Here is a 26,410-nt window from a genome sequence, read left to right as displayed (position 1 = left end):
GTGACTACAGTCTGTAATCGACGTTTCTCTTCCTGTACAACCGACGTATCTCAGCCATATTTTACCCTTGACTGGTGTAAAATTGGTGGTTATGTATTCCTGTACTCCAGGGTAACCAAGCATACGACACACCACCTCAGCGTCTTTCATGTCCCATCCATCATCACAAACAGTACCCCACTGACCATGGTACCTGACTTCAAGTCGACCAGAATTGACTGACATTCCTCCAGCTAAACGAACTTGAACTGGTGGAGGGTCTGTGGATTTGTACCAACATCATTGAGGTCATTGTACAACTGACACTTGGACAAGGGCTTGAAAGAGAATAAGTGGAGCTTTTCAATAAGTGGATCTTTTCAACACTCGAAGATAAAATTCGTATCTCTCTTCCAAGTGTTGCACAATTCTGCACCATGCTATGCATGGCCGGATGAATTTTTGAATCTCCATTGCAATAGGAAACCTAAATGGGAAAAAGGAACACCATTGTGATCATCAAATTCAAATAAAGTAATAAGCTATGCTGAATACCTGCAAAGTAAAAACCTAAGAGAGAATAAGATCGATCAGTAGTTCTTATGAATTTATAAATTCCAATTTCACCAATTTTAGAGAACGTCTGATGTAGCTGTTCGTTTAGTGGCAAGACTCCTAACGAGGGACGTGTAGAAGTAAGATACAAAGGTACTTGGGGAACCATATGCAATAGTTACTGGGACATACGGAATGCTGACGTGGTGTGACACATGTTGAATTACTCCAAGGCAGTTACAGCAAAAACTGCTAGCGTCAAAGGAACTGGTCAAATATGGCTTAAAAGGCTTCTTTGCTCGGGATCCCAAGAATCTATTGATCAGTGTTATCATGCTGGCTGGGGTAACACAGGTGGATGTGGTCACAGCCGTGATGCTGGAGTGGTATGTGGCAATCTAACACGAGGTACAACTAGATAACTTTCAAAAATAACACTTTCATAGGATCTTTGTTTATCTATTCAATCATGTCAAAAAACAAGAATTTTATATCATCAAATGATGATTCTTGCATTAGTGCGTTTTCTATTTTTATCAAATATTCAATTTACTTTTTGTCACCAGGTTCATTAGAAAAGTTATGTATACATAATGTGCACCGTTACTGTCTTAACATCAAATCAAGCAATGTAAGGGATGTGATTAGAGTGTTGGTTGTTTATTGAACACTATTTGTTTCAGAGGAGAAAGCGATCAAAGTTCGTCTGGTTGGAGATCAAAACCATACTGGCAAAGTAGAAATTCTGTATCAAGGGACCTGGGGAGTAGTGTGTGATGTTTGGTGGTGGGATATACGAGATGCTCACGTGATCTGCAGAATGCTTGGTTACGAGGCAGCTGAACATTTAATTCGGTACATTGAAGGAGAGATACCAAGAAGAACGCTCTTAAAATATATGGCATGCAGAGGAAGAGAAAAGTCGATAGCAGAGTGTGCTCACCTAGAATGGTGGAATGTTTATTTATTTTGCTCAAACAAACGCCTAGCTGGTGTGATTTGTCAGACAAATGAAGGTAAGAAAGACAAATATCTAATTTACTCTAATCATTCAATTATCATCACATCAAAGGCAATAATCTAAATGGTTCATTTGTTGATCAGACAATAGCTTTAGTCAAGCTCTACTGATTCTATTTCAAACACTTTTTTAAGTGTCAGTTGTACTTTTACCTAAATGATGTTGGTACCAATCCACAGATCCTCCACCAGTTCAAGTTCGTTTAGCTGGAGGAAGGTTAGCCAATTCTGGTCGACTTGAAGTCAGGTACCATGGTCAGTGGGGTACTGCATGTAAATATGAATGGGATATGAAAGACGCTAAGGTGGTGTGTCGTATGCTTGGTTACCCTGGAGTACAGGAATACATAACCACTAACTTTACACCAGTCAAGGGTATAATATGAGTGAGAAAAAAATGGTTGGTTGTACAGGAAGAAAAACGTCGATTGCAGACTGCAGTCACAATGGATAGCGTAATGCAGGCTGTATTCACAGTAGTGACGTTGGAGTGACGTGTATGAAGGGTTAGTCATATGTATATGATATGTAAAGGTTCTAGATTATCTCGAGGACTATAGTCAAGATGCGTGACGTTCAAGTTCTAGATTATCAGTTTATTCAGAGTTCAGTCAGTCGATGATTTCACGATTCCACGTTAGTGGATTAATTTCACGAGTTCAGGTTTTCACGATTTCAGGTTTTCACGAGTTCAGGTTTTCACGAGTTCAGGTTTTCACGAGTTCAGGTTTTCACGATTTGCTAGAATGACAATTGCAAAACCTTCTATGAGAATATATTCTGTCCAAATAAAACGGAATCAATATACTTACACATATGTGCTGTCCTGAAGATAAAATCATTCGAAATCCGGATTCATTTTTTAAGAACAACAACTTGTCTACTCTTCCCTATAACAACTCTGTCCCATTCCCACGAGCTCCTTCTCTCTCTCTCTCACAGGGAACCCGCTTCTATCATGCATAAGCTATAACATGATATGTTTTTGAAATCTAGTTTTCTGTTTGTACATCCATGTTATTTAACACCATGTAAAGAAATGTCATAAAATAAAATGAAGATACAGGGATTTATTAAACTATATCAGTGGTTAAGAGTGGAAAAGGCACTTTATTTTCCAAGGATGGGTATGAAATATACATTTTTTTAAAGGTATTCCATGTGTTGCACAATTCTGCACCATGAGAGGAATTTTTGAATCTCCATTTAAATATGAAACCTAAATGGAAAAAAGAATATCACCGTGCTCGCCAAATCCAAATGAAGTAATACGCTATGCTGAATACATGCAAAGTAAAAACCTAAGAGAGAATAAGATCGATCAGTATGTAGTACTCATGAATTTATAAATTTCAATTTAACCAATTTTAGAACGCAACGTCTGATGTATAGGTGTTCGTCTAGTGGATGACAAGACTTCTAACGAGGGACATGTAGAAGTAAGATACAAAGGTACTTGGGGTACCATATGCCATGATCTTTACTGGGACATACGGGATGCTTACGTGGTGTGTCACATGTTGAATTACTCCAAGGCAGTTACAGCAATAACTGCTAGCGTCAAAGGAACTGGTCAAATATGGCTTAAATGGCTTAGTTGCTCCGGATCCCAAGAATCTATTGATCAGTGTTATCATGATGGCTGGGGTAACACTGGTAGATGTGATCACAGACGTGATGCTGCAGTGGTATGTGGCAATCTAACACCAGGTACGACTGGATAAGTTACAAAACCACACATTGGTGTGATCTTTCTTTTTCTATTCAATCGTGTCAAAAACAAGATTTAAAAATCATCAACTCAACATTCTTGCATTCTTTGCTATATTAAGTTACTTTTTGTGACCACATTGATTAGAATAGCTACCTATTTATAAAGTGTAACATTACTTAGCTTTCTCAAAATCAAATCAAGCAACGTTAGGGATGTGATTAAAATGCTGGTTGTTTATTGAACAATATTTGTTTCAGAAGAGAAAGCGATCAAAGTTCGTTTAGTGGGAGAACAAAACCATACTGGCAAAGTAGAAATACAGTATCAAGGGTCCTGGGGAGTAGTGTGTCATTATTGGTGGGATAAACGAGATGCTCACGTGATCTGCAGAATGCTTGGTTACAAGGCAGCTGAACACTCAATTTGGTACATTGAAGGACAGACAAAAAGAAGAGTGCTCATGGATAATGTGGAATGCAGTGGTAGAGAAAAGTCGATAGCAGAGTGTGCTCACTACGGATGGTGGACGTTTCATTCATTGTGCTCAAATAAACGTCTTGCTGGTGTGGTTTGTCAGATAAATGATGGTAAGAAAGACAAATCTCTACTTTTCGAACGATTCATATTTTATTACATCAAAGCCAATCATCTAAACAGCTCATTTGTTGATCAAAAACGAGCTTCAGTAAAGCTCTACTTCTTCTCTTTCAAACACTTGTCCAAGTGTCAGTTGTACAATGACCTCAACGATGTTAGTACGAATCCACAGATCCTCCACCAGTTCATGTTCGTTTAGCTGGAGGAAGGTCAGGCAATTCTGGTCGACTTGAAGTCAGATACCATGGTCAGTGGGGTACTGTATGTAACTTTGGATTGGACATGAAAGACGCTGAGGTGGTGTGTCGTATGCTTGGTTACCCTGGAGTACAGGAATACATAACCACCAACTTTACGCCCGTCAAGGGTATAGTATGGCTGATGAACGTCGGTTGTACAGGAAGAGAAACGTCGGTTACAGACTGTAGTCACAATGGATGGGGTAATGCAGCCTGTTACCATAGTAACGACGTTGGTATGAAATTTCTGTTTGTTTATAGATGTTGTTCAAGACTTTACACCCGTCAAGACACATGTGTCTTTATATAAAATCACTTGAATACTAATGAAGAGGACTTTATCGGGTACAACGGTTCATGCACGTGACGTGTATGGTGGCTCCAATTGGACCATAAGATTATGAATTATTAATGAGTGTTTTTAAAATCATTTAGTGCAAGATTCAAAAAAAGACTAGAATTAATTATTCTTTTGTTCATCAGCTTATTTTTACATAAGTGAGGTTGGGATAATTCCGAGCAAATGAGTGATGTGTGATATATTTTACAACCACCACTCCCCATACGGGACTTTTCCGTGAGGTCTCTCCTCACGCACTACCACTACATTCTATATTTACAACTTACAACACTCAACTTATACGTTGTTTTTACGTAGGGAGGAAACCGGAGATCCCGCAGAAGAACCCTCATGGCAAGGTAGAGAACAAAACATCAAACAATCTCAACTCACATGTGGTCAAGTCTGAGCCCCAGGGCTCGAACCCGGAACCAAGTGGTGAGAAGCGAGCAGTAAACCTCTACACCACACATGCCACCCAATATGAGGAATGAGAGGGAATAAAAAAATAACACTTTTAACATGTAATAGCTTTTTTATTACACATTTCGAGTCTATTCAATAAAAAACACAAAGATTCCAATTTACCATAAAGGTATACCGTATCACTTTACTGATCACAATATTATTAACGGTTTCATCAAACATAGAAATATATTGACCATCATTACAAATATAGCCCATGGTTTTGATCGATTTAAGGCCATTTTCACACCTTTTCCAAAAATATGCATTATTTATGAAGGATGCAAAATAGGTCATTTTTGGCCATTTTGGAGCAAAAAGCATGGACTATATCCCATGGTTTTGATCGATTTTGGTCCATTTTTACACCTTTTACCAAAATATGCATTATGTATGAAGGATGCAAAATAGGTCATTCTGGCCCATTTTTGGTCAAAAAGCATGGACTATAGCCCAAGCATCAACACTGAACTCACTAATATACATCAGTGGTTGTTAGCAAATAAGCTAAGCTTGAATGTAGCGAAAACGGAATTTATGATTATTGGGTCCCGCCAAAAGTTCACAGCGCAATGCGATTCCACTATTAATATTGCGATTAATGGAGCTAGCGTTAAACAAGTTGATCACACCAAATCTTTGGGTGTCACTATCGATAAAAACCTTAATTGGTCAGAACATGTTAACAACATTTCGAAGAAAATCTCTTCAAGTATAGGGGCTCTAAAACGTGTTCGCCCATTTATTTCGACCGATAGTGCCATCCAAATCTACGAAGCCTTAATTCTACCCAAACTGGACTATTGTAGTGCAGTTTGGGATGGATTAAGTGATAAACTATGTGTTCAACTACAAAAGCGTCAAAATCGAGCGGCTAGAGTTATCACAAGATCTAACTATGACATAAGATCTAGCCATCTCCTTGACCAATTAAACTGGGATACACTTGCAGTTCGTCGTAAAAAACAAAAAGCCCTACTAATGTTTAAGACGATGCAGGGACGTACACCAGTTTACTTACAAAACCTTTTCTCCGACTACCATACTAAATACAACCTTCGAAATCATGATCATAAACTGTCAATACCTAAGCCACACACTGAATATCTAAAACGATCATTCAGCTATAGTGGGGCAAAATTGTGGAATGACCTACCGTTAAATATAAAAGAGGTCAAGTCAGTACGAAAATTTAAAACGGAAATTGATAGTTTGTACAGTAAGAAAAGTTGTAACTAAGGGCTCCACGGCAAACATGTAAAACAGTAACTAGCTTTTTAATCGTAAATCTTTACTTTTAAATATTTTTAGGCAATCGACTGATGTTTTTACCGTGGCAAAATAAAGAAGCTTCCTTCCTTCCTTCCTTCCTTCCTTCCCATGGTTTTGATCGATTTTTTGTCATTTTCACACCTTTTACCAAAATATACATTATGTATGAAGGATGAAAAATAAGTCATTCTGGCCCACTTTGGAGCAAAAAGCATGGACTATAGCCCATGGGTTTGACCGATTTTGGTCCATTTTCACACCTTTTCCAATAATATGCATTATTTATAAAGGATGCAAAATAGGTCATTTTTAGACATTTTCGGGCAAAAAGCATGGACTATAGCCCATGGTTTTGATCGATTTTAGGCCATTTTCTCACCTTTTCCAAAAATATGCATTATGTATGAAGGATGCTAAATAGGTCATTCTGGCCCATTTTCGGGCAAATGGCGTGGACTATAGCCCATGTTTTTGATCGATTTTGGATCATTTTCACACCTGTTTCAAAAACATGCATTATATATAAATGATGCAAAGTAGGTCATTTTGGCCATTTTCGGGCAAAAAGCATGGACTATAGCTCATGGTTTTGACCGATTTTGGTCCATTTTCACACCTTTTCTGAAAATCTGCATTATTTATAAAGGATGCAAAATAGGTCATTTTTGGCCATTTTCGGGCAAAAAGCAAGGACTATGGCCCATGGTTTTGATCGATTTAAGGCCATTTTCACACCTTTTCCAAAAATATACATTATGTATTAATGATACAAAATAGGTCATTTTGAAGCAAAAAGCATGGACTATAGCCCATGGTTTTGACCGATTTTTGTCCATTTTCGCACCTTTTCCAAAAATATGCATTATTTAAAAAGGATGCAAAAAAGGTCATTTTGGAGCAAAACGCATGGACTATAGCCCATGGTTTTGATCGATTTTTGGTCATTTTCACACCTTTTACCAAAATATGCATTATGTATGAAGGATGCTAAATAGGTCATTCTGGCCCATTTTCGGGCAAATGGCACGGACTATAGCCCATGGTTTTGATCGATTTTGGATCATTTTCACACCTTTTCCAAAAATATGCATTACTTATAAAGGATGCAAAATAGGTCATTTTTAGCCATTTTCGGTCAAAAAGCATGGACTATAGCCCATGGCTTTGATCGATTTTGGGTCATTTTCACACCTGATTCAAAAATATGCATAATTTATAAAGGATGCAAAATAGGTCATTTATTGTCATTTTCGGGCAAAAAGCATGGACTATAGCCCATGGTTTTGATCCATTTTAGGCCATTTTCACACCTTTTCCAAAAATATGCATTATGTATGAAGGATGCAAAATAGGTCATTTTTAGCCATTTTCGGGCAAAAAGCAGGGACTATAGCCCATGGTTTTGATCGATTTTAGGCCATTTTCTCACCTTTTTCAAAAATATGCATTATGTATGAAGAATGCAAAATAGGTCATTCTAGCCCATTTTCGGGCAAATGGCATGGACTATAGCCCATGTTTTTGATCGATTTTGGATCATTTTCATACCTGTTTCAAAAATATGCATTATTTATAAAGGATGCAAAATAGGTCATTTTGGCCATTTTTGGGCAAAAAGCATGGACTATAGCCCATGGTTTTGATCTATTTTAAGCCATTTTCACACTTTTTCCAAAAATATGCATTATTTATAAAGCATGCAAAATAGGTCATTTTGGAGCAAAAAGCAGGGACTATAGCACACGGTTTTGATCGATTTTTGGTCGTTTTCTAACCTTTTCCAAAAATATGCATTATGTATGAAGGATGCAAAATAGGTCATTCTGGCCCATTTTCGGGCAAATGGCGTGGACTATAGCCCATGTTTTTGATCGATTTTGGATCATTTTCACACCTGTTTCAAAAATATGCATTATATATAAATGATGCAAAGTAGGTCATTTTGAGCATTTTCGGGCAAAAAGCATGGACTATAGCCCATGGTTTTGACCGATTTTGGTCCATTTTCACACCTTTTCTGAAAATCTGCATTATTTATAAAGGATGCAAAATAGGTCATTTTTGGCCATTTTCGGGCAAAAAGCAAGGACTATGGCCCATGGTTTTGATCGATTTAAGGCCATTTTCACACCTTTTCCAAAAATATACATTATGTATTAATAATACAAAATAGGTCATTTTGAAGCAAAAAGCATGGACTATAGCCCATGGTTTTGACCGATTTTTGTCCATTTTCGCACCTTTTCCAAAAATATGCATTATTTAAAAAGGATGCAAAAAAGGTCATTTTGGAGCAAAAAGCATAGACTATAGCACATGGTTTTGATCGATTTTTGTTCATTTTCACCCCTTTTCAAAAAATATGCATTATTTATGAAGGATGCAAAATAGGTCATTTTTAGCCATTTTCGGTCAAAAAGCATGGACTATAGCCCATGGCTTTGATCGATTTTGGGTCATTTTCACACCTGATTCAAAAATATGCATAATTTATAAAGGATGCAAAATAGGTCATTTTTTGTCATTTTCGGGCAAAAAGCATGGACTATGGCCCATGGTTTTGATCCATTTTAGGCCATTTTCACACCTTTTCCAAAAATATGCATTACTTATAAAGGATGCAAAATAGGTCATTTTTAGCCATTTTCGGTCAAAAAGCATGGACTATAGCCCATGGCTTTGATCGATTTTGGGTCATTTTCACACCTGATTCAAAAATATGCATAATTTATAAAGGATGCAAAATAGGTCATTTTTGGTCATTTTCGGGCAAAAAGCATGGACTATGGCCCATGGTTTTGATCGATTTTAGGCCATTTTCACACCTTTTCCAAAAATATGCATTATGTATGAAGGATGCAAAATAGGTCATTTTTAGCCATTTTCGGGCAAAAAGCATGGACTATAGCCCATGGTTTTGATCGATTTTAGGCCATTTTCTCACCTTTTTCAAAAATATGCATTATGTATGAAGAATGCAAAATAGGTCATTCTGGCCCATTTTCGGGCAAATGGCATGGACTATAGCCCATGTTTTTGATCGATTTTGGATCATTTTCACACCTGTTTCAAAAATATGCATTATTTATAAAGGATGCAAAATAGGTCATTTTGGCCATTTTTGGGCAAAAAGCATGGACTATAGCCCATGGTTTTGATCTATTTTAAGCCATTTTCACACTTTTTCCAAAAATATGCATTATTTATAAAGCATGCAAAATAGGTCATTTTGGAGCAAAAAGCAGGGACTATAGCACATGGTTTTGATCGATTTTTGTTCATTTTCACACCTTTTTCCAAAATATGCATTATTTATAAAGGATGCAAAATAGGTCATTTTTAGCCATTTTCGGTCAAAAAGCATGGACTATAGCCCATGGCTTTGATCGATTTTGGTTCATTTTCACACCTGATTCAAAAATATGCATAATTTATAAAGGATGCAAAATAGGTCATTTTTGGCCATTTTCGGGCAAAAAGCATGGACTATGGCCCATGGTTTTGATCGATTTTAGGCCATTTTCAAACCTTTTCCAAAAATATGCATTATGTATGAAGGATGCAAAATAGGTCATACTGGCCCATTTTCGGACAAAAAGCATGGACTATAGCCTATGGTTTTGATTGATTTTTTGTCATTTTCTCACCTTTTCCAAAACTATGCATTATGTATGAAGGATGCAAAATAGGTCATTCTGGCCCATTTTCGGGCAAATGGCATGGACTATAGCCCATGTTTTTGATCGAGTTTGGATCATTTTCACACCTTTTCCAAAAATATGCATTATTTATAAAGGATGCAAAATAGGTCATTTTTAGCCATTTTCGGTCAAAAAGCATGGACTATAGCCCATGGCTTTGATCGATTTTGGGTCATTTTCACAACTGATTCAAAAATATGCAAATTTATAAAGGATGCCAAATAGGTCATTTTTGGCCATTTTCGGGAGAAAAGCATGGACTATGGCCCATGGTTTTGATCGATTTTGAGCTATTTTAACACCTTTTCCAAAAATATGCATTATGTATGAAGGATGCAAAATAGGTCATACTGCCCCATTTTCGGGCAAAAAGCATGGACTATAGCCCATGGTTTTGATCGATTTAAGGCCATTTTCACACCTTTTCCAAAAATATGCATTATGTATTAATGATACAAAATAGGTCATTCTGGCCCATTTTCGGGCAAATGGCATGGACTATAGCCCATGTTTTTGATCGATTTGGGATCATTTTCACACCTGTTTCAAAAATATGCATTATTTATAAAAGAAACAATATAGGTCATTTTTGGCCTTTTTCGGGCAAAAAGCATGGACTATAGCCCATGGTTTTGATCGATTTTGGGCCATTTTCACACCTTTTCCAAAAATATGCATTATGTATGAAGGATGCAAAATAGGTCATTCTGGCCCATTTTGGAGCAAAAATCATGGACTATAGCCCATGAATTTGACCGATTTTGGTACATTTTCACACGTTTTCCAAAAATATGCATTATTTATAAAGGATGCAAAATAGGTCATCTCTAGCCATTTTCGTTCAAAAAGCATTGACTATAGCCAATGGTTTTGATCAATTTTGGGTCATTTTCACACCTGATTCAAAAATATGCATTATTTATAAAGGATGCAAAATAGGTCATTTTTGGCCATTTTGGAGCAAAAAGCGTGGACTATAGCCCATGGTTTTGATCTATTTTTAGCCATTTTCACACTTTTTCCCAAAATATGCATTATGTATGAAGGATGCAAAATAGGTCATTTTTAGCCATTTTCGGGCAAAAAGCATGGACTATAGCCCATGGTTTTGATCGATTTTAGGCCATTTTCTCACCTTTTTCAAAAATATGCATTATGTATGAAGAATGCAAAATAGGTCATTCTGGCCCATTTTCGGGCAAATGGCATGGACTATAGCCCATGTTTTTGATCGATTTGGGATCATTTTCACACCTGTTTCAAAAATATGCATTATTTATAAAGTATGCAAAATAGGTCATTTTGGCCATTTTCGGGCAAATGGCATGGACTATAGCCCATGGTTTTTATCTATTTTGAGCCATTTTCACACTTTATCCAAAAATATGCATTATTTATAAAGGATGCAAAATAGGTCATTTTGGAGCAAAACGCATGGACTATAGCCCATGGTTTTGATCGATTTTGGGCCATTTTCACACCTTTTCCAAAAATATGCATTATGTATGAAGGATGCAAAATAGGTCATTCTGGCCCATTTTGGAGCAAAAAGCATGGACTATAGCCCATGGTTTTGATCGATTTTGGATCATTTTCACACCTATTTCAAAAATATGCATTATTTATAAAGGATACAATATAGGTCATTTTTGGCCTTTTTCGGGCACAAGGCATGGACTATAGATCATGGTTTTGATCGATTTTGGATCATTTTCACACCTTTTCCAAAAATATGCATTATTTATAAAGGATGCAAAATAGGTCATTTTTAGCCATTTTCGGTCAAAAAGCATGGACTATAGCCCATGGCTTTGATCGATTTTGGGTCATTTTCACACCTGATTCAAAAATATGCAAATTTATAAAGGATGCAAAATAGGTCATTTTTGGCCATTTTCGGGAGAAAAGCATGGACTATGGCCCATGGTTTTGATCGATTTTGAGCTATTTTAACACCTTTTCCAAAAATATGCATTATGTATGAAGGATGCAAAATAGGTCATACTGCCCCATTTTCGGGCAAAAAGCATGGACTATAGCCCATGGTTTTGATCGATTTAAGGCCATTTTCACACCTTTTCCAAAAATATGCATTATGTATTAATGATACAAAATAGGTCATTCTGGCCCATTTTCGGGCAAATGGCATGGACTATAGCCCATGTTTTTGATCGATTTGGGATCATTTTCACACCGGTTTCAAAAATATGCATTATTTATAAAGGATGCAAAATAGGTCATTTTGGAGCAAAACGCATGGACTATAGCCCATGGTTTTGATCGATTTTTGGTCATTTTCACACCTTTTACCAAAATATGCATTATGTATGAAGGATGCAAAATAGGTCATTCTAGCCCATTTTCGGTCAAATGGCATGGACTATAGCCCATGTTTTTGATCGATTTTGGATCATTTTCACACCTGTTTCAAAAATATGCATTATTTATAAAGGAAACAATATCGGTCATTTTTGGCCTTTTTCGAGCAAAAAGCATGGACTATAGCCCATGGTTTTGATCGATTTTGGGCCATTTTCACACCTTTTCCAAAAATATGCATTATGTATGAAGGATGCAAAATAGGTCATTCTGGCCCATTTTGGAGCAAAAAGCATGGACTATAGCCCATGGTTTTGATCGATTTTGGATCATTTTCACACCTATTTCAAAAATATGCATTATTTATAAAGGATACAATATAGGTCATTTTTGGCCTTTTTCGGGCACAAGGCATGGACTATAGATCATGGTTTTGATCGATTTTGGATCATTTTCACACCTTTTCCAAAAATATGCATTATTTATAAAGGATGCAAAATAGGTCATTTTTAGCCATTTTCGGTCAAAAAGCATGGACTATAGCCCATGGCTTTGATCGATTTTGGGTCATTTTCACACCTGATTCAAAAATATGCAAATTTATAAAGGATGCAAAATAGGTCATTTTTGGCCATTTTCGGGAGAAAAGCATGGACTATGGCCCATGGTTTTGATCGATTTTGAGCTATTTTAACACCTTTTCCAAAAATATGCATTATGTATGAAGGATGCAAAATAGGTCATACTGGCCCATTTTCGGGCAAAAAGCATGGACTATAGCCCATGGTTTTGATCGATTTAAGGCCATTTTCACACCTTTTCCAAAAATATGCATTATGTATTAATGATACAAAATAGGTCATTTTGGAGCAAAAAGCATGGACTATAGACCATGGTTTTGATCGATTTTAGGCCATTTTCTCACCTTTTCCAAAAATATGCATTATGTATGAAGGATGTAAAATAGGTCATTCTGGCCCATTTTCGGGCAAATGGCATGGACTATAGCCCATGTTTTTCATCTATTTTAAGCCATTTTCACACTTTATCCAAAAATATGCATTATTTATAAAGGATGCAAAATAGGTCATTTTGGAGCAAAACGCATGGACTATAGCCCATGGTTTTGATCGATTTTTGGTCATTTTCACACCTTTTACAAAAATATGCATTATGTATGAAGGATGCAAAATAGGTCATTCTAGCCCATTTTCGGGCAAATGGCATGGACTATAGCCCATGTTTTTGATCGATTTTGGATCATTTTCACACCTGTTTCAAAAATATGCATTATTTATAAAGGAAACAATATAGGTCATTTTTGGCCTTTTTCGGGCAAAAAGCATGGACTATAGCCCATGGTTTTGATCGATTTTGGGCCATTTTCACACCTTTTCCAAAAATATGCATTATGTATGAAGGATGCAAAATAGGTCATTCTGGCCCATTTTGGAGCAAAAATCATGGACTATAGCCCATGAATTTGACCGATTTTGGTACATTTTCACACGTTTTCCAAAAATATGCATTATTTATAAAGGATGCAAAATAGGTCATCTCTAGCCATTTTCGTTCAAAAAGCATGGACTATAGCCAATGGTTTTGATCGATTTTGGGTCATTTTCACACCTGATTCAAAAATATGCATTATTTATAAAGGATGCAAAATAGGTCATTTTTGGCCATTTTCGGGCAAAAAGCAAGGACTATGGCCCATGGTTTCGATCGATTTAAGGCCATTTTCACACCTTTTCCAAAAATATGCATTATGTATTAATGATACAAAATAGGTCATTTTGGAGCAAAAAGCATGGACTATAGACCATGGTTTTGATCGATTTTTGGTCATTTTCACACCTTTTACCAAAATATGCATTATGTATGAAGGACGCAAAATAGGTCATTCTGGCCCATTTTCGGGCAAATGGCATGGACTATAGCCCATGGTTTTGATCGATTTTTTGTCATTTTCACACCTTTTACCAAAATATGCATTATGTATGAAGGATGCAAAATAAGTCATTCTGGCCCATTTTGGAGCAAAAAGCATGGACTATAGCCCATGGTTTTGACCGATTTTGGTCCATTTTCACACCTTTTCCAATAATATGCATTATTTATAAAGGATGCAAAATAGGTCATTTTTAGCCATTTTCGGGCAAAAAGCACGGACTATAGCAGCAGCAGGTAGGGGGACTCGCGATCGATGCCAAAGATTCACGGGTTTAACCCCCAGAATTACGAAGACGGGTACAGCAGATTTACGGCAAACGTAGGTAAGAAAATATTTGGTATCGTAAACGGAGGTAAAAAATATCTTATAAATATACGATGCACGAATGTAAGAAGTTCGTTAACGACTTTTGCATAATTTGTCTAAGACCTAAAGTTTTCGTACCTAAGCCAGAACCCTTTTGGTTTTATGGTAAAAAAATGCAAATAGAAGACGACACGTCAGCACAGTGTTACGAGTTTGGTAAAAATATTCGTAATGCCGTACCAAATGCTACCAAAGAGCAGTATTACGCCAATGGAGGTCGTACGAAGACCCCATATAAAAGAATAAAATACTTCCGAGACTGGATGAGTCATATCCAAGGTTTACATCCGGTATATTTAGACGATGAAGTAAGGAAGAAAATCATAGACCACTTAGAAGAGCCAACCCCGCAAAGTCTACGGAAGACATTGAAAAAATTAATGCTAGGGAAATATTACAAAGCTATTCCCTATCTTTTGTCTGAAATTACCGGTAAGTCTATTCCTCATGTCCCAGATATGCAAAGGGCCGAGTGGTTATTCTGTCGGCTGAATAAGGATATTCCTTATTACCCCGACGTAATTTACGAAATATTTTACAAAATAGACTCCAACCACCCCCTATTAGGATGGATTCCGAGAAGATGAAATGTGCAGTCGAAATCCCCCTACGTTCTTTTCAAAGCAGATGTCTACTGAGCGAGTTTTCTTTGGAGCTCCTCTTTTGCCTCCTGGTAGATCTTTTTGCGAGATTCCTCGGAAAGATCTTTCACGGTGGTTTTTTTATTGCCCGACTTTAATTCGCCGTATTTCTTTTCCTCCGCGAGGATCAAAGAAAACTCCGTGTCGTCTATGCGGCAGTCCCGCAAAGCTTGGGAGACTAAGTCGGCGATGGTGTTAGCCTTTGCTTTTGCTAGGGCTATGTGAGTGTCGTGCTTGGATATTTTGCTTGACAACTGTTTCATAATACCTGTCGTAACAGCGGAAACAATGCCGCAGACGGCTCCAACGCTGGCCAAAGGAACGCCAACGACTATTCCAGGTCCGGTAAGTGAGGTAGCAACGCCGGTGCCTGTTAACGCCACGGACATGGAGCCGGAAGTCATCGCGATTTTATGTAATATGCTTCGGGCTCTAGCATACTTTTTCCTGACCTCTTCGTAGTGTTTTGCCTGCCCCTCTAAGTAAGCCAGTATTAAGTTCGCTTTATTCAAGCGGAAGTTCTCGGCGTTTAATTCTGTAGGACCTATGTCCTTAGTGGGAACATCTGGGTACAACTGAGGTGCTGAAGGTATAACATCCATTATATACTAATGTACGACGCTTTTGGGAATAACATAGAGGAGCAGCCACATCACGACAACCGGGATTACTGGAACTGGAGGGCCTTCAGGAAGATGTTTCCGCACGCGGATGCTAGTAAGTTCGAAAGGAGACCCGATGGGATTTACTTCAACGGCTCCAGGATGTACAGCAACGAGGATTTGAAGCCTACGCTGGTGGGGCAAATAGACGATCAACTGAAGCATTCGCCAACGCCAACATATATCAAGCATAAGCCAGCGCCAACGCATGTTGAACCCGGTTGGTCGCAGGAATTATTGCTGGGTACCAGTACTTATCCGATACCCGCGGTTTCATTTGATGAACATCCAAGCTTGGACTTGACGTTGAATATGCGGATTTCTAACGACCATTCCTTTCCGTTAAAGGTGCGAGATATCTTCAAAAACGTGCCCATTGTTCATACCACCGCCAAGGAAGCCCACGAATGGTTAAGTGGTCCTAACATGCGTTATTGGCCGCAGCAGTTGAACTTTGCAGTTTGGTGCGCCACCAGTGGCTGTGGGGTAAGCGCGAACTTGATGAAGAATTCGATATTCATGTTTCACTTCCACTTCACGGTTAGAAGAATACTGCATGAGATGGGCGTTATTGCGCTGCCGGGAGATGCTGCGTTTTATCCTAGAGATAACAAATACAACGTTCCTGCTTACGACCGACTTTGTAAGGAGTTTGGTGTTGTAGGGAAGGATTTCCGATGCACTACGGGCGCTAACAATGGCTTGGGGCATATTTGGGCTTGTTGGGGGATTGGTGGACATGTGCTAAGCGATAAAGAAGTTCATACGTTGAATTTACGATGGAACACTGGGTATCACAAAGAAACTCACGACAGTAGCACCTTCTTTGAACCAAATGCCAAAACCACTAAGGAAGTCCGCGATGGACCTCTGTTCAAAGACGAGGGTGGTAAGTATGCAGGGGCTAACCCGCTGATTATCAAGATTACCAACGACGAGCAAACGAAGCAATATCTTAATTTCATACCCCCAGAAGGTAAAGGACTAACCAAAGCCGGCCTTGCCCGTTTGAACCGCAGCATAGAAGCTTACGTGTATTCTATCCTTGGAGCCCAAGTAAATACCCGATCAAGCATAATTGGGAATACCGGCGCCGCAGAAGAGACGCGAGCCGAAGCCTTGATCTTATTCGAAAGTTCGATCTTGGAGGGTGACATTAGCAAGGGCGTACAGCGTTACCAACTAGCTATACAAAATTCTAAGACGAGGTTGGACTATGCAGTAGCCCCGGGTTGTTGGTTAATGCCCAGTAATTTATCTATAAATACTGGCTCTGTAGTAGGATACAACAACAAACTTCAACGAGCTACTAAGGATATGAAGTTTGGGGTGAATGACGTGAACTCTGACACTCTTAGAAGGCACTTTGTTGAACAGCCTAAAAAAGTGCACCATACGCAACCACCTAAGAAAGTGCAGCTAACAAAAGAAGTATACCGAGCGCCTAAAAAAGAAGAGGAATATGACCATGACTTATTAAAAGCCGGCTTAGCCGCCGCGGGCGTTGGTCTGAGCTATTATATATGGCGATGAACAACCCTTACGTAACTGGAGTAGATTGTGTTTATACGACTTACACAGGCGAGAAAAAATACGCCCAGGCGGCTTGGGTTGATGTCACGGGCATGTCTGTAGACTTGAACTACTCAGGAAAGAAGCTGATAATATGCAGCATTTGCATTGGCACAAGTAGCCACAGCAACGTGGGCTTTAGGTTCCTGGATGACAATGGCGTACTGCAGCCTATGCGAACTAAGACAAACAACAGGGAGCCTGCGCATTTCTCCGTAGAGCCAAACCCAGCCAGCCTTGAAAATCATTCCGTTTGGACTTTCCACATGGTCGCCGATTGCCGTGGGAAGGTAAAGCTGCAAATGCGCGTAGACGATACGGGAAAGGTTACGGTAAATAGCATAGAGGATCAAAGAGATAAGCCTTTTAACCACGCAACCATTAGCACTTTGACGGTGGTGAGTCTTTAGAAGGGAATTTATTTCCTGGTATATATGAATAACCCACACACAAAGGAGGATTGGTTTTCCTATTACTTAGAAGATAAGAGCCACTATGCGGATAAATGGTATGATACCGAATTGTGGGCAGAAGTTGGTGGTTTGGGATTGATTATGTGTACCATTAGCATTAGTGGCTGGAATAGCTGCAATGTGGGGTTAAGGCTAGTTGATGAAACCAACAACCCATTGCTACCTTACAGGAAAAAAGATAAGGCCCGGTATTCGGCTCATTTTTCGTTTGAGCCCCCAACGAAAAGCGCGGAGAACCTAACGTCGGTGACTTTTCATATGATAGCTAATTGTCAATATGCAAAGCTTCAAATTCATCCCAGCGATGCCCTTAACGCAAATCCTAAGTATGCCGGCTTCGTTGGGATAAACGCCGCTTATTCTACGCATAATTCTCCTGCAGATGCTACTTGGAGTCATAAGCCCATTAGCACCATGACTGCTATGCCTCTGATACCAAATTGCCAAGGCGGCGCGAATACTATCTTTACTTATCCCCAGTCGAGGGCGCCTGACGACGATAAGCCCCCAGCAACGCACAAGGACAAGGCTAGCCCTTCACCTTTTTGAGGAGGACCACCCCAATAGCGACGACTAATATCCAAATGTTATTCCCCACGAACTTTAACAGTTCGCCGCCGGCCCTAAGTGCCAAGAAAACAACCGAACCCAGCAGCCCAGGTAAGCCGGCTGCCATCTTTTTTCCCAAGTCCGTCAAACCAGAACCTAGTTTTTTCACACCCGCCCCTGTAGCCTTAAGCGCGGATAAGATCACACCTACTACGCTTGAAATAGCGACCGCAAATGCCAGCGGAACGCCATACTTCACCAGAGCTCTTTCTACCTTTTCCTTGGTGGTAAGTCCCAACTTTTTTTCCATTTTGTCTTTTTCCGCCCGCAATTCCGCGACTTCTTCCCGAAGGGCCTCCGCTTCCCTTCGAGCTGCTTCCCTTTCCTCTTCGGGGCGCGACAGGTCCGCAATTATTTCCTGCTTTTCGGATATGTTTCTTTCCAAATCTTCGATGGCCGAAGTTCTTTGCTGGATTTGCTCTTCTTTAATCTTGATTTCAGCAACTAACTGCCGCCGCTCCACCAAAGAGCCCTCCATGGTGGTTTGTAAGTCCTTAACTTCCTCCTGACTCATGTTTAGGTCTTGCAGGGCAAGGTGAAAAGCCCGTCGAGCTGCATCCCTTTCATCTAAGGTCTTTTCAACTTCTCGCCTGATCGTTGATATGTCTTCATCTTTACTTTTACCCAGCTCCAGTAATCGTCTTTGATAGCTTGACTCCCTTTCCCTTAGTGTTTCTTCTAACACCGCCGTTGGAGTATGTGTTCTTCTGGCCTCCTCCAACTCCCTTTCTGCATTATCCCGAGCACGTAAAGCCTGATCTAACTGCTTCACCATTTCTTCCATTCTTGCGTCTTGATGACTAAACTGTCTCTCAGCATTAGTAAGTAGTCGGGTTTGTCGCACATACTCTGCTTCCTTTACCCTTAACGTTTCTTGTAACCCCTCGACGCGCTTTTCTAGCGCGACCTTTTCATTCAGGGTTTCCAACCTTTCTAACATGCTTCTAGTAGCCTGCTGGAAACCTCTTAATCTTGCGACGTCGCCCCTAACATCACCATTCTCATCAAAGAGGAGTTGTGGTTTTGTCCAGCGGTCTTTGTCAGGAAATCTTAGGTCTTTAACGCTTATGAAGACTTCGTTTTTGCGCCTTATAAGCTTTACCTCATCAGCCTCGAAACGGGGATAACGTCGCGTTAGCTCTTGCTTTGCCCATTCTATGGTTTCCATGTTTCGAAGCTCTATGTGCTCACGCGCCCCCGCGTGTTTGCGTTCCCTGGAACGTGCGAGGACATTTCTGATTCTACTCCTTAAGGAATCGTCGATTGGTTGGTCGGGAAGTAGCGGTTCTTCTTCGTCGTTAATGTCAGCCTGACCTTCCTCAGTGGTAGGATCAAAATCCGTTCCTTCTACTTCCATTATATATGATAAGCTCAAAGTTAAATCCAAACCTACTTCCTAAGCAGGTTGGCGGACTGAAAGCGGAACGCACCTTTCACCGAGTTACATTCACACCTTCTAGCGCAAAGCCTGGTGAGACGCTGTACGTAGGCGTGCCCCGCCTAACGGATAACCTAGTATTGGTTCCTGGCACCTTGGCTTTAAGGTTTGACCTAGCGGTGCAGCCAGATACCGCAGACAAGCGCTATACCGTCAATAACGTGGGTAGGAACCTCGTCTCTAAGATGAGAATCAAGTTCGCAGGGGAATCCCTCTTGGATTTGAATAGGTACGATTTGTACACCACGTATAAGGATCTGTGGCTAACAGCCTTTGACCGTGCACAAAAGATAGAGCAGGGAATTGGAAGCGTTATTCTTCGTAAGCTTCGCAGCGATACTAACCCCGCGCCTACGGACACCGGTGGAGCAACCGCAGTAGCAGACGCAACAAGGGTAAAGACCGCCTATGGTAGCAAGTACGTTATCCCTTTGGATTTCGAAGTAATTACGAGTCATGGTGTGTACTACCCAAGGCAGTTATCCGAGTTACAGTTTGAAGTAACCTTGGCGGACACCACGAACGTCATAGGAGGAATGGACAGCGCAATTAGCGGGACTGTTGATCCTTATTCTATCACTAATCTAGAATTACAGTATGAGACCGTGTACAGCGAAGAGCTGGCCCGTAGCGCTGGCATGGAATACAGCTCCGGAAAGGCATTCCTTTACGACCACGTAGTGATGTATAAGACGTTTAGCTTCTTGGATAAGACGGACGAGGTTATCAACCAAAGCATTAACCTCCCCCGAAGAAGTCTCACGGGGTTGATGTTGGTGTTTGCCAAACCCTACGAGGCTGGTAAGCGCGACTCCGAGGCCTTTCACAACCCTAACATTACTAACGTCGGCGTGAATATCAACGGCGTTCCAAACAAGGTTTACTCCCAAGGGATAAAGCCCGCAGACGTGTACAGAGAGGCAAAGCGTAAGTTTGGCGACCAAATTAGCCCCGAGGAATTCTTTAAGGATAAGTACGCGCTGTGGATCGACATGCGCACAACGAACGACGAAGACCTGCATGGCCAGGGTTTACGTCTAGTAAATACGCAGGATGGCATAACATTGGAGATCAAGCGCACCAAGAACACCGTCGCCGGCGACGGTGATAAGATAAACTGCTACGTTTTCGTGGTGTCTGACGCGCAACTGAGTGTAGAAATGAATCAGCTAAAGAGCGTCGCCTATTGAGCCATTCTAGGGTCTAGGATATTTTTGATAAAAAATATCGTTGATATACGATGCTTCGCGTATTCGAAAACAACGAAACCAAACTGCAATGCATAGTGCAAGGCGACAAACTTTACTTCAAAGCAAAGAAGGTTGCGCTGGCGTTAAATTATGAAAACACCAGGAAGGCAATTAGAGATCACGTTTCCGAAAAGTACCAGAAAAGATTGGATGAGTTAGGAGGAACGATTCGTTCCCCCAAACCAAATACCGTGTTCATCTCCGAACCTGGTTTGTACGAACTGATATTTAGCTCGAAGTTACCTAAAGCCGTGGAATTCCGCGATTGGATATTCGAGGAAGTACTCCCCACCCTTAGAAAGACAGGTAAGTATGAAACGCGGTTTGACACCCCAAACAAGTTAGTCTTCAAAATGGAAAATGAGTTCGACCTGCATAAGAAAGTCGTGGACTACATACGCCGCTTCTACCCACAGATGCTCATAGCGCCCGGCTTAGGGGAATTGCAGGATTCTGACAGCAAACGCATAAAATGCTGGCAGAAGGGTTATCAAAGGGGTCAACCCGACCTCTTAATATTGAACGCACATTTAAAGTATAAAGGGCTTTGCATCGAATTAAAGACGCCGAAAGGAAATGGCGTACTCTCCGCAGACCAACGCCTAGTGATCTCTCGGTATGACGCGAATGGTTACCTGACCATGGTTAGCAACGATTATGACGTCATCTGTCGTGCCCTTAGCAAATACGCGGAAGGCATCCGTATTCCCTGTCGGTGGTGCTGCAAACGCTTCAAGACTACGGAGACAAGGGCAACGCACTTAAGAATATTTCATAGATATAATGAGGCTGAATCTAATACATTGGCGTGATTTGATTTACGGCAAAGCATATGAAATAAAAAATTACGTCGTCTTCGAAGACATCGACCGTTTGCGGTTAGTCCTCAAAGACTCAGAAGGCGAGGAATATTCCCTTTGGGCGCCCGATTGCGTGCGATATGTAATTCAGGGCGAGGAATTCACCCACTTACGCAGCTATGGTAAGGTAAATGGCCGATGGAAGTTTGACATTGAAAGAAGAGTCACTCCATCTCCTCTTTGTAGTTAAGCGCCCGCTGCGCTTTAGGATCCGCGGAGCACCAATGGGATCCTTCGGAGAATACCCTGTCGCAATGAAGGCAGGTGTATTTTTTACGCGGCGGCTTACAAGGGGTAATGCAGTCGGCAGGTAGTTCGCAAGTAATACAGTCCATATATTGAAAGGCTAAGAAGGCGGCTGCGTAGGCTAGCATATACCTTTAAAAGGGGTCCTTATTTTTATTGTTGTTTTGTTAAATGCTGATGATACTTAACAAACAACAAGAAAAATAAGAATGGGATTTGAGACTCTTTGCACAAACCTATCTTACTATTTTAGTTCCCTTCCTAACTTCTACGGGCTTTCCTTGCCACCTAGTTACTGGCATGCCAAGCATCAAAGCGATCTAAATACTCTTTAAAGCCACCTTGACCCTCATACAAACACTGCCAAATATGTTGACCGCTCCTTTGACAGCCGCAGCGCTCACAGTTGGCCTCCCAGTACTCTCTATCTTCCCACCTTACGCCTTCGACGCAGTCAAACTCCGCAAAGCGCTGGTCAATTTCTTTCTTCCTTTGCGTTAACTCTTTCGTGGTGTCAACCGGACAACATCGGGCGGCAACGTCACCGTGCTCCTCACATGCTACGCCCAGCAGATCGTAATTACCAAGGCATCTATGTCGGTGCCAGGCGTCGGTAACGTCCTCGTCGCAGCGCACGCATACGTTCTTTAAACAAACCCTTCTGCTACGATGGTACTCCAACGCCTGCGCGCTGCTAAACTGCTTATCACAGTCCTCGCAAACGGTAACGTTGTTTACTTCCTTACTGCATACCCGTCTTTCGACGTGATATTGCAATCTTTGCTTGCTGCTGAACTCCCTTTCACATTGCTTGCACTTCATTATAACTAAGTGTTATTTAAGCCTCATAAGGGATACTTAATAAAGTCCTGCACGCTTTCTTTTGCCCAACCGGCCAATGTCAAAAGCGCGCCAAACCTTTCCGCACGCTTCAGACCGCACATTGCATCGTACAATTCCTGCACGCGCTCCCGCAGCCGGTCTATCTCCTCCCTTTGCATTTCTATGGTGTCTCTTTTATCTTTTGCGTCGGTGGCAATCCTTCTTACTGCGTCCACTGGGTCCATCGTATATATAATGGATCCGAACCATATTCCCTGCAATGCTCTGATAGTAGGACCCACCGGCTGCGGAAAGACCCAATTCGTCGTGGAGCAGCTATTAGGACCCTTTAGATACCGCTTCGACTATATCGTGCTACTTTGTCCCACCTACGTGAATAACCGCACCTGGGAAGGCATAGGAGTGAAAGATGACGACTTCTTTGTAGATATTTTGGATCCTAATGAGTTATCTGGGCATCTTAAGTTTTGGCACAAACAATTCCCCAAGAATACGCAGACACTCCTCATATTGGACGACATTGCCTGTGGGGACGACGTAAAAAGACGCACTTCCGAGCTCGTTAAACTCGCCTTTAGCGGCAGGCATGACAATATTAGCGTTTGGTTGCTCTCGCAGCAGCTTACCAGCGTCTCTAAGCCCTTCAGGGAAAACATAGGCTCTCTCGTAGTATTTTATACTCCAAGTAAGTCTGACCTGGAAACCATCTTAAGCGACTACGGCGGTGAGATAAGCAAGGAACAGTTACACGAATACATGCGGCATTTAAAAACGCAACAACATTCCAAGATGATCTTCTCTTTGAGGTTTCCGTATTCCATAACACTCGACGAAATAATGGATTTGGTCATCATATGTCCGCTTGGCAAATGTTGGGCAAATATGGTGCTCTATATTTGCCCATACATTTGCCCATGCAGGCAAAGCTCGGGGTAAATTTCTAATAAATTTGCCATTGCTTTGCCATACATCTGAACACATGGGTAAATATGTTATATATTTGCCCTTAGTTTAGACGCATTTACCCAGTGGGGATATATGATAACCGTTTTTGCCCTATATTTGCCCTATTGTCAAATGAAGGGCACATATGAAATCAACTTTGCACTAGGCTTTGCCCCATATTTACCTGGGGAGCAAATACAATACCCCAAACTGAGTATATCCGATGTGAGGTTTCCGTTTCAATTTATTGCAATCAAAACTTTTCAAAACAAATCAATAATTTTTCAACTGAATTATAATGGATGTTGGCTTGTTTTTACGACTTACGAGGGGGGAGTGCATGCAGGTCCATCTCAGTCATATGTGTCAATTTTTTCTCCTAACGCATGACATCAATGTTGCGACCACATTAATTCAATCATTGTTTTGCTTTGATGTCATGAAAGTGAGGTTATATGCGTTGATACACACAGGAAAAAACGCGGACGATGTATTTTTAATATGCGTAAGTCGTACATGCATTTTTTCCAGTGACAATAAGAAAACTCATTAACCCATTAACCTCAGCTGCATTTCAAACCGCTAACATCTGTAATATTATTTGAAGCATCAATTTTGTTTAGTCTAAACATATGAATTCATCTTTTTTATTGGCAATATATGCAATTTCATTCATAATTATTTTAATTCATCTAATTTTAAACTCATCAAAGAATTCATTCAATTTTCATTTTGACTATCTAGTTACTGATGCACAGTTCAAACAGTTTATTTTTGATAGCTTTGAATATTTTTCCTGGATGATACTTTACTGTCATCTCCATCATCCGTACAATTTACGTTGTAAAGGACAAACAATTAATACTCTTTCTTTGTCAATAACATCGTAAGCAGCAACAAACTGGCTGTGTATCCTTTGTATGGGAATGAATGTAGAGGGCCCTTCCATTTCAAACAAGTTTCTGCACCAAATTTCATGTGGTCTGCCAATCCTGTGTCTTTCTGGATGTCGCTGATACCATCGAACCTTTGCCATACACAATGATTCCTGCTTGCCATCAATTATAATGGTTTGTTTAAGAAAGAAATCGACAACACCGGGGCGCAAGTCAAATGAATCGGTCTCAATACTGCCACTACATTGGCCACACCAACTTGCAAGAATGAAGGAAGAACGTTCCAGTCTAGAGTCAGAGGACCCTAGCTTTGTCCCCGAATATCCAATGGTACTAATTCTCTCAAACGTATCGGTAACACATTCAATGACCGAGTGTTGAGGTAAAATTGTTTCATAAGCTTTAAAGAGATATTCTGTATAGTCATCATCAAGAACATCAATGGATCGAGGTGAAAAACATGAGTATGCATTCATATTGCTCCACTCTAAGCAACGTAGTACTTGACCAACTGAAAGATTAAGTGTTGATGGTATTGATGGGATGCTTTCGCCAAGTGTTCCTACTTGTTGTGCCTCCTGAAGAAGTTGAAATACTGGTTGGAAAGTTTCTCGAAATCTCTCTGGTAAAGGGATATCTCTTAGTTCATGCTTTTGGAGAAATTTTCTCATGATTTGTATTTCAACAGATCTATTGTTAGTTCGAAACGCTCCTAAAATCCCATTGAAACGTTCGAAGCTGAAAAGCCAAAATGAATATACAGGCCCGTAATCTAAAATACATTGTTTGAGGTGCAGGTGTAGATGCATGTTTGGCGTAACACGTTCCTTTCCATATCTTTTTTCAAACGATTTACAAAATTCCACTAGGTAATCATGTCCTTCTTGTAGCTCTTCAGTCGTAATAAGTGGAGAGCAAAGGTGAAAGCAGGACAATACGAATAACCTCCACAGCTCCAAATCATCTGTTGGAACGATATTCCAAATGCAGAATACAGAATACAAGAGAGTCCATGTTTTCCACTGATCAGCAGTAAATCCTCCAAACGATGTTGATATCTTTTTCGGGAGACGCCCAATAAATGATGGTGCTTTGACGTCATCTACCTTTTCCTGGATTTTATTCAAATTTTCTTTAGAAATAATTGGCGTTTCAGCATTTAGCCATACATTTTTCATTAAATGTTTTGCTGTCCCTAAAAACAAATTGTGCATAGGATCAACAACATGGTAACGAGTACAATCGAAGTAAGGCAACTGTAAGAGTTCAGAATATCTTGTTCCAGTGGAAGTTTCAATTTGGTTTCGTTCATCAGCGGTTGTTGCATTGAGTATTTTCTGAGCCTCTCTTCGGTGCTCTTCATTTGTCCTTGGTGTATCGTCATCTTCGAAACCTGAAAAATCCATGCTACTAAAATCTCCGGGGAAAAATCTTGTGCACTTTGAGCACCCTCG

The 26,410-nt window shown here is 40.3% G+C and overlaps 3 protein-coding genes across 3 annotated transcripts in view; all 3 read left to right on the top strand.

The window, feature by feature from the left end:
• The first annotated feature begins 749 nt into the window (after nt 1–749).
• LOC116292972 (neurotrypsin-like) lies at nt 750–1,940 on the top strand. The gene is made up of 3 exons (XM_089040295.1): nt 750–942; nt 1,218–1,550; nt 1,735–1,940. Exons 1-3 carry the CDS (start codon nt 750–752, stop codon nt 1,938–1,940), a joined length of 732 nt encoding a protein of 243 aa, XP_088896421.1.
• LOC148905394 (scavenger receptor cysteine-rich type 1 protein M130-like) overlaps nt 1,936–26,410 on the top strand; it is a 111,996-nt gene continuing 87,521 nt past the window's right edge. Inside the window, exons 1-3 of the mRNA XM_089040294.1 lie at nt 1,936–2,060; nt 2,926–3,264; nt 3,526–3,855. Coding sequence (XP_088896420.1) covers nt 3,072–3,264; nt 3,526–3,855 — 523 coding nt within the window. The 5' untranslated portion in view covers nt 1,936–2,060; nt 2,926–3,071. The remainder of the gene's footprint in view (nt 2,061–2,925; nt 3,265–3,525; nt 3,856–26,410) is intronic.
• On the top strand, nt 3,911–5,006 carry LOC116292508 (macrophage scavenger receptor types I and II-like). The gene is made up of 2 exons (XM_089039941.1): nt 3,911–4,340; nt 4,763–5,006. Exons 1-2 carry the CDS (start codon nt 4,148–4,150, stop codon nt 4,936–4,938), a joined length of 369 nt encoding a protein of 122 aa, XP_088896067.1. The 5' UTR covers nt 3,911–4,147; the 3' UTR covers nt 4,939–5,006.

The sequence above is a fragment of the Actinia tenebrosa genome, unplaced genomic scaffold (assembly GCF_029948245.1).
Source record: "Actinia tenebrosa isolate PJP-AT-01 unplaced genomic scaffold, QUT_ActTen_1.0 PGA_scaffold7__59_contigs__length_16204524, whole genome shotgun sequence".
NCBI lineage: Eukaryota > Metazoa > Cnidaria > Anthozoa > Actiniaria > Actiniidae > Actinia > Actinia tenebrosa.
Note: the sequence above shows the minus strand (reverse complement) of the source record. Positions and strands in the feature narration are given on the sequence as shown.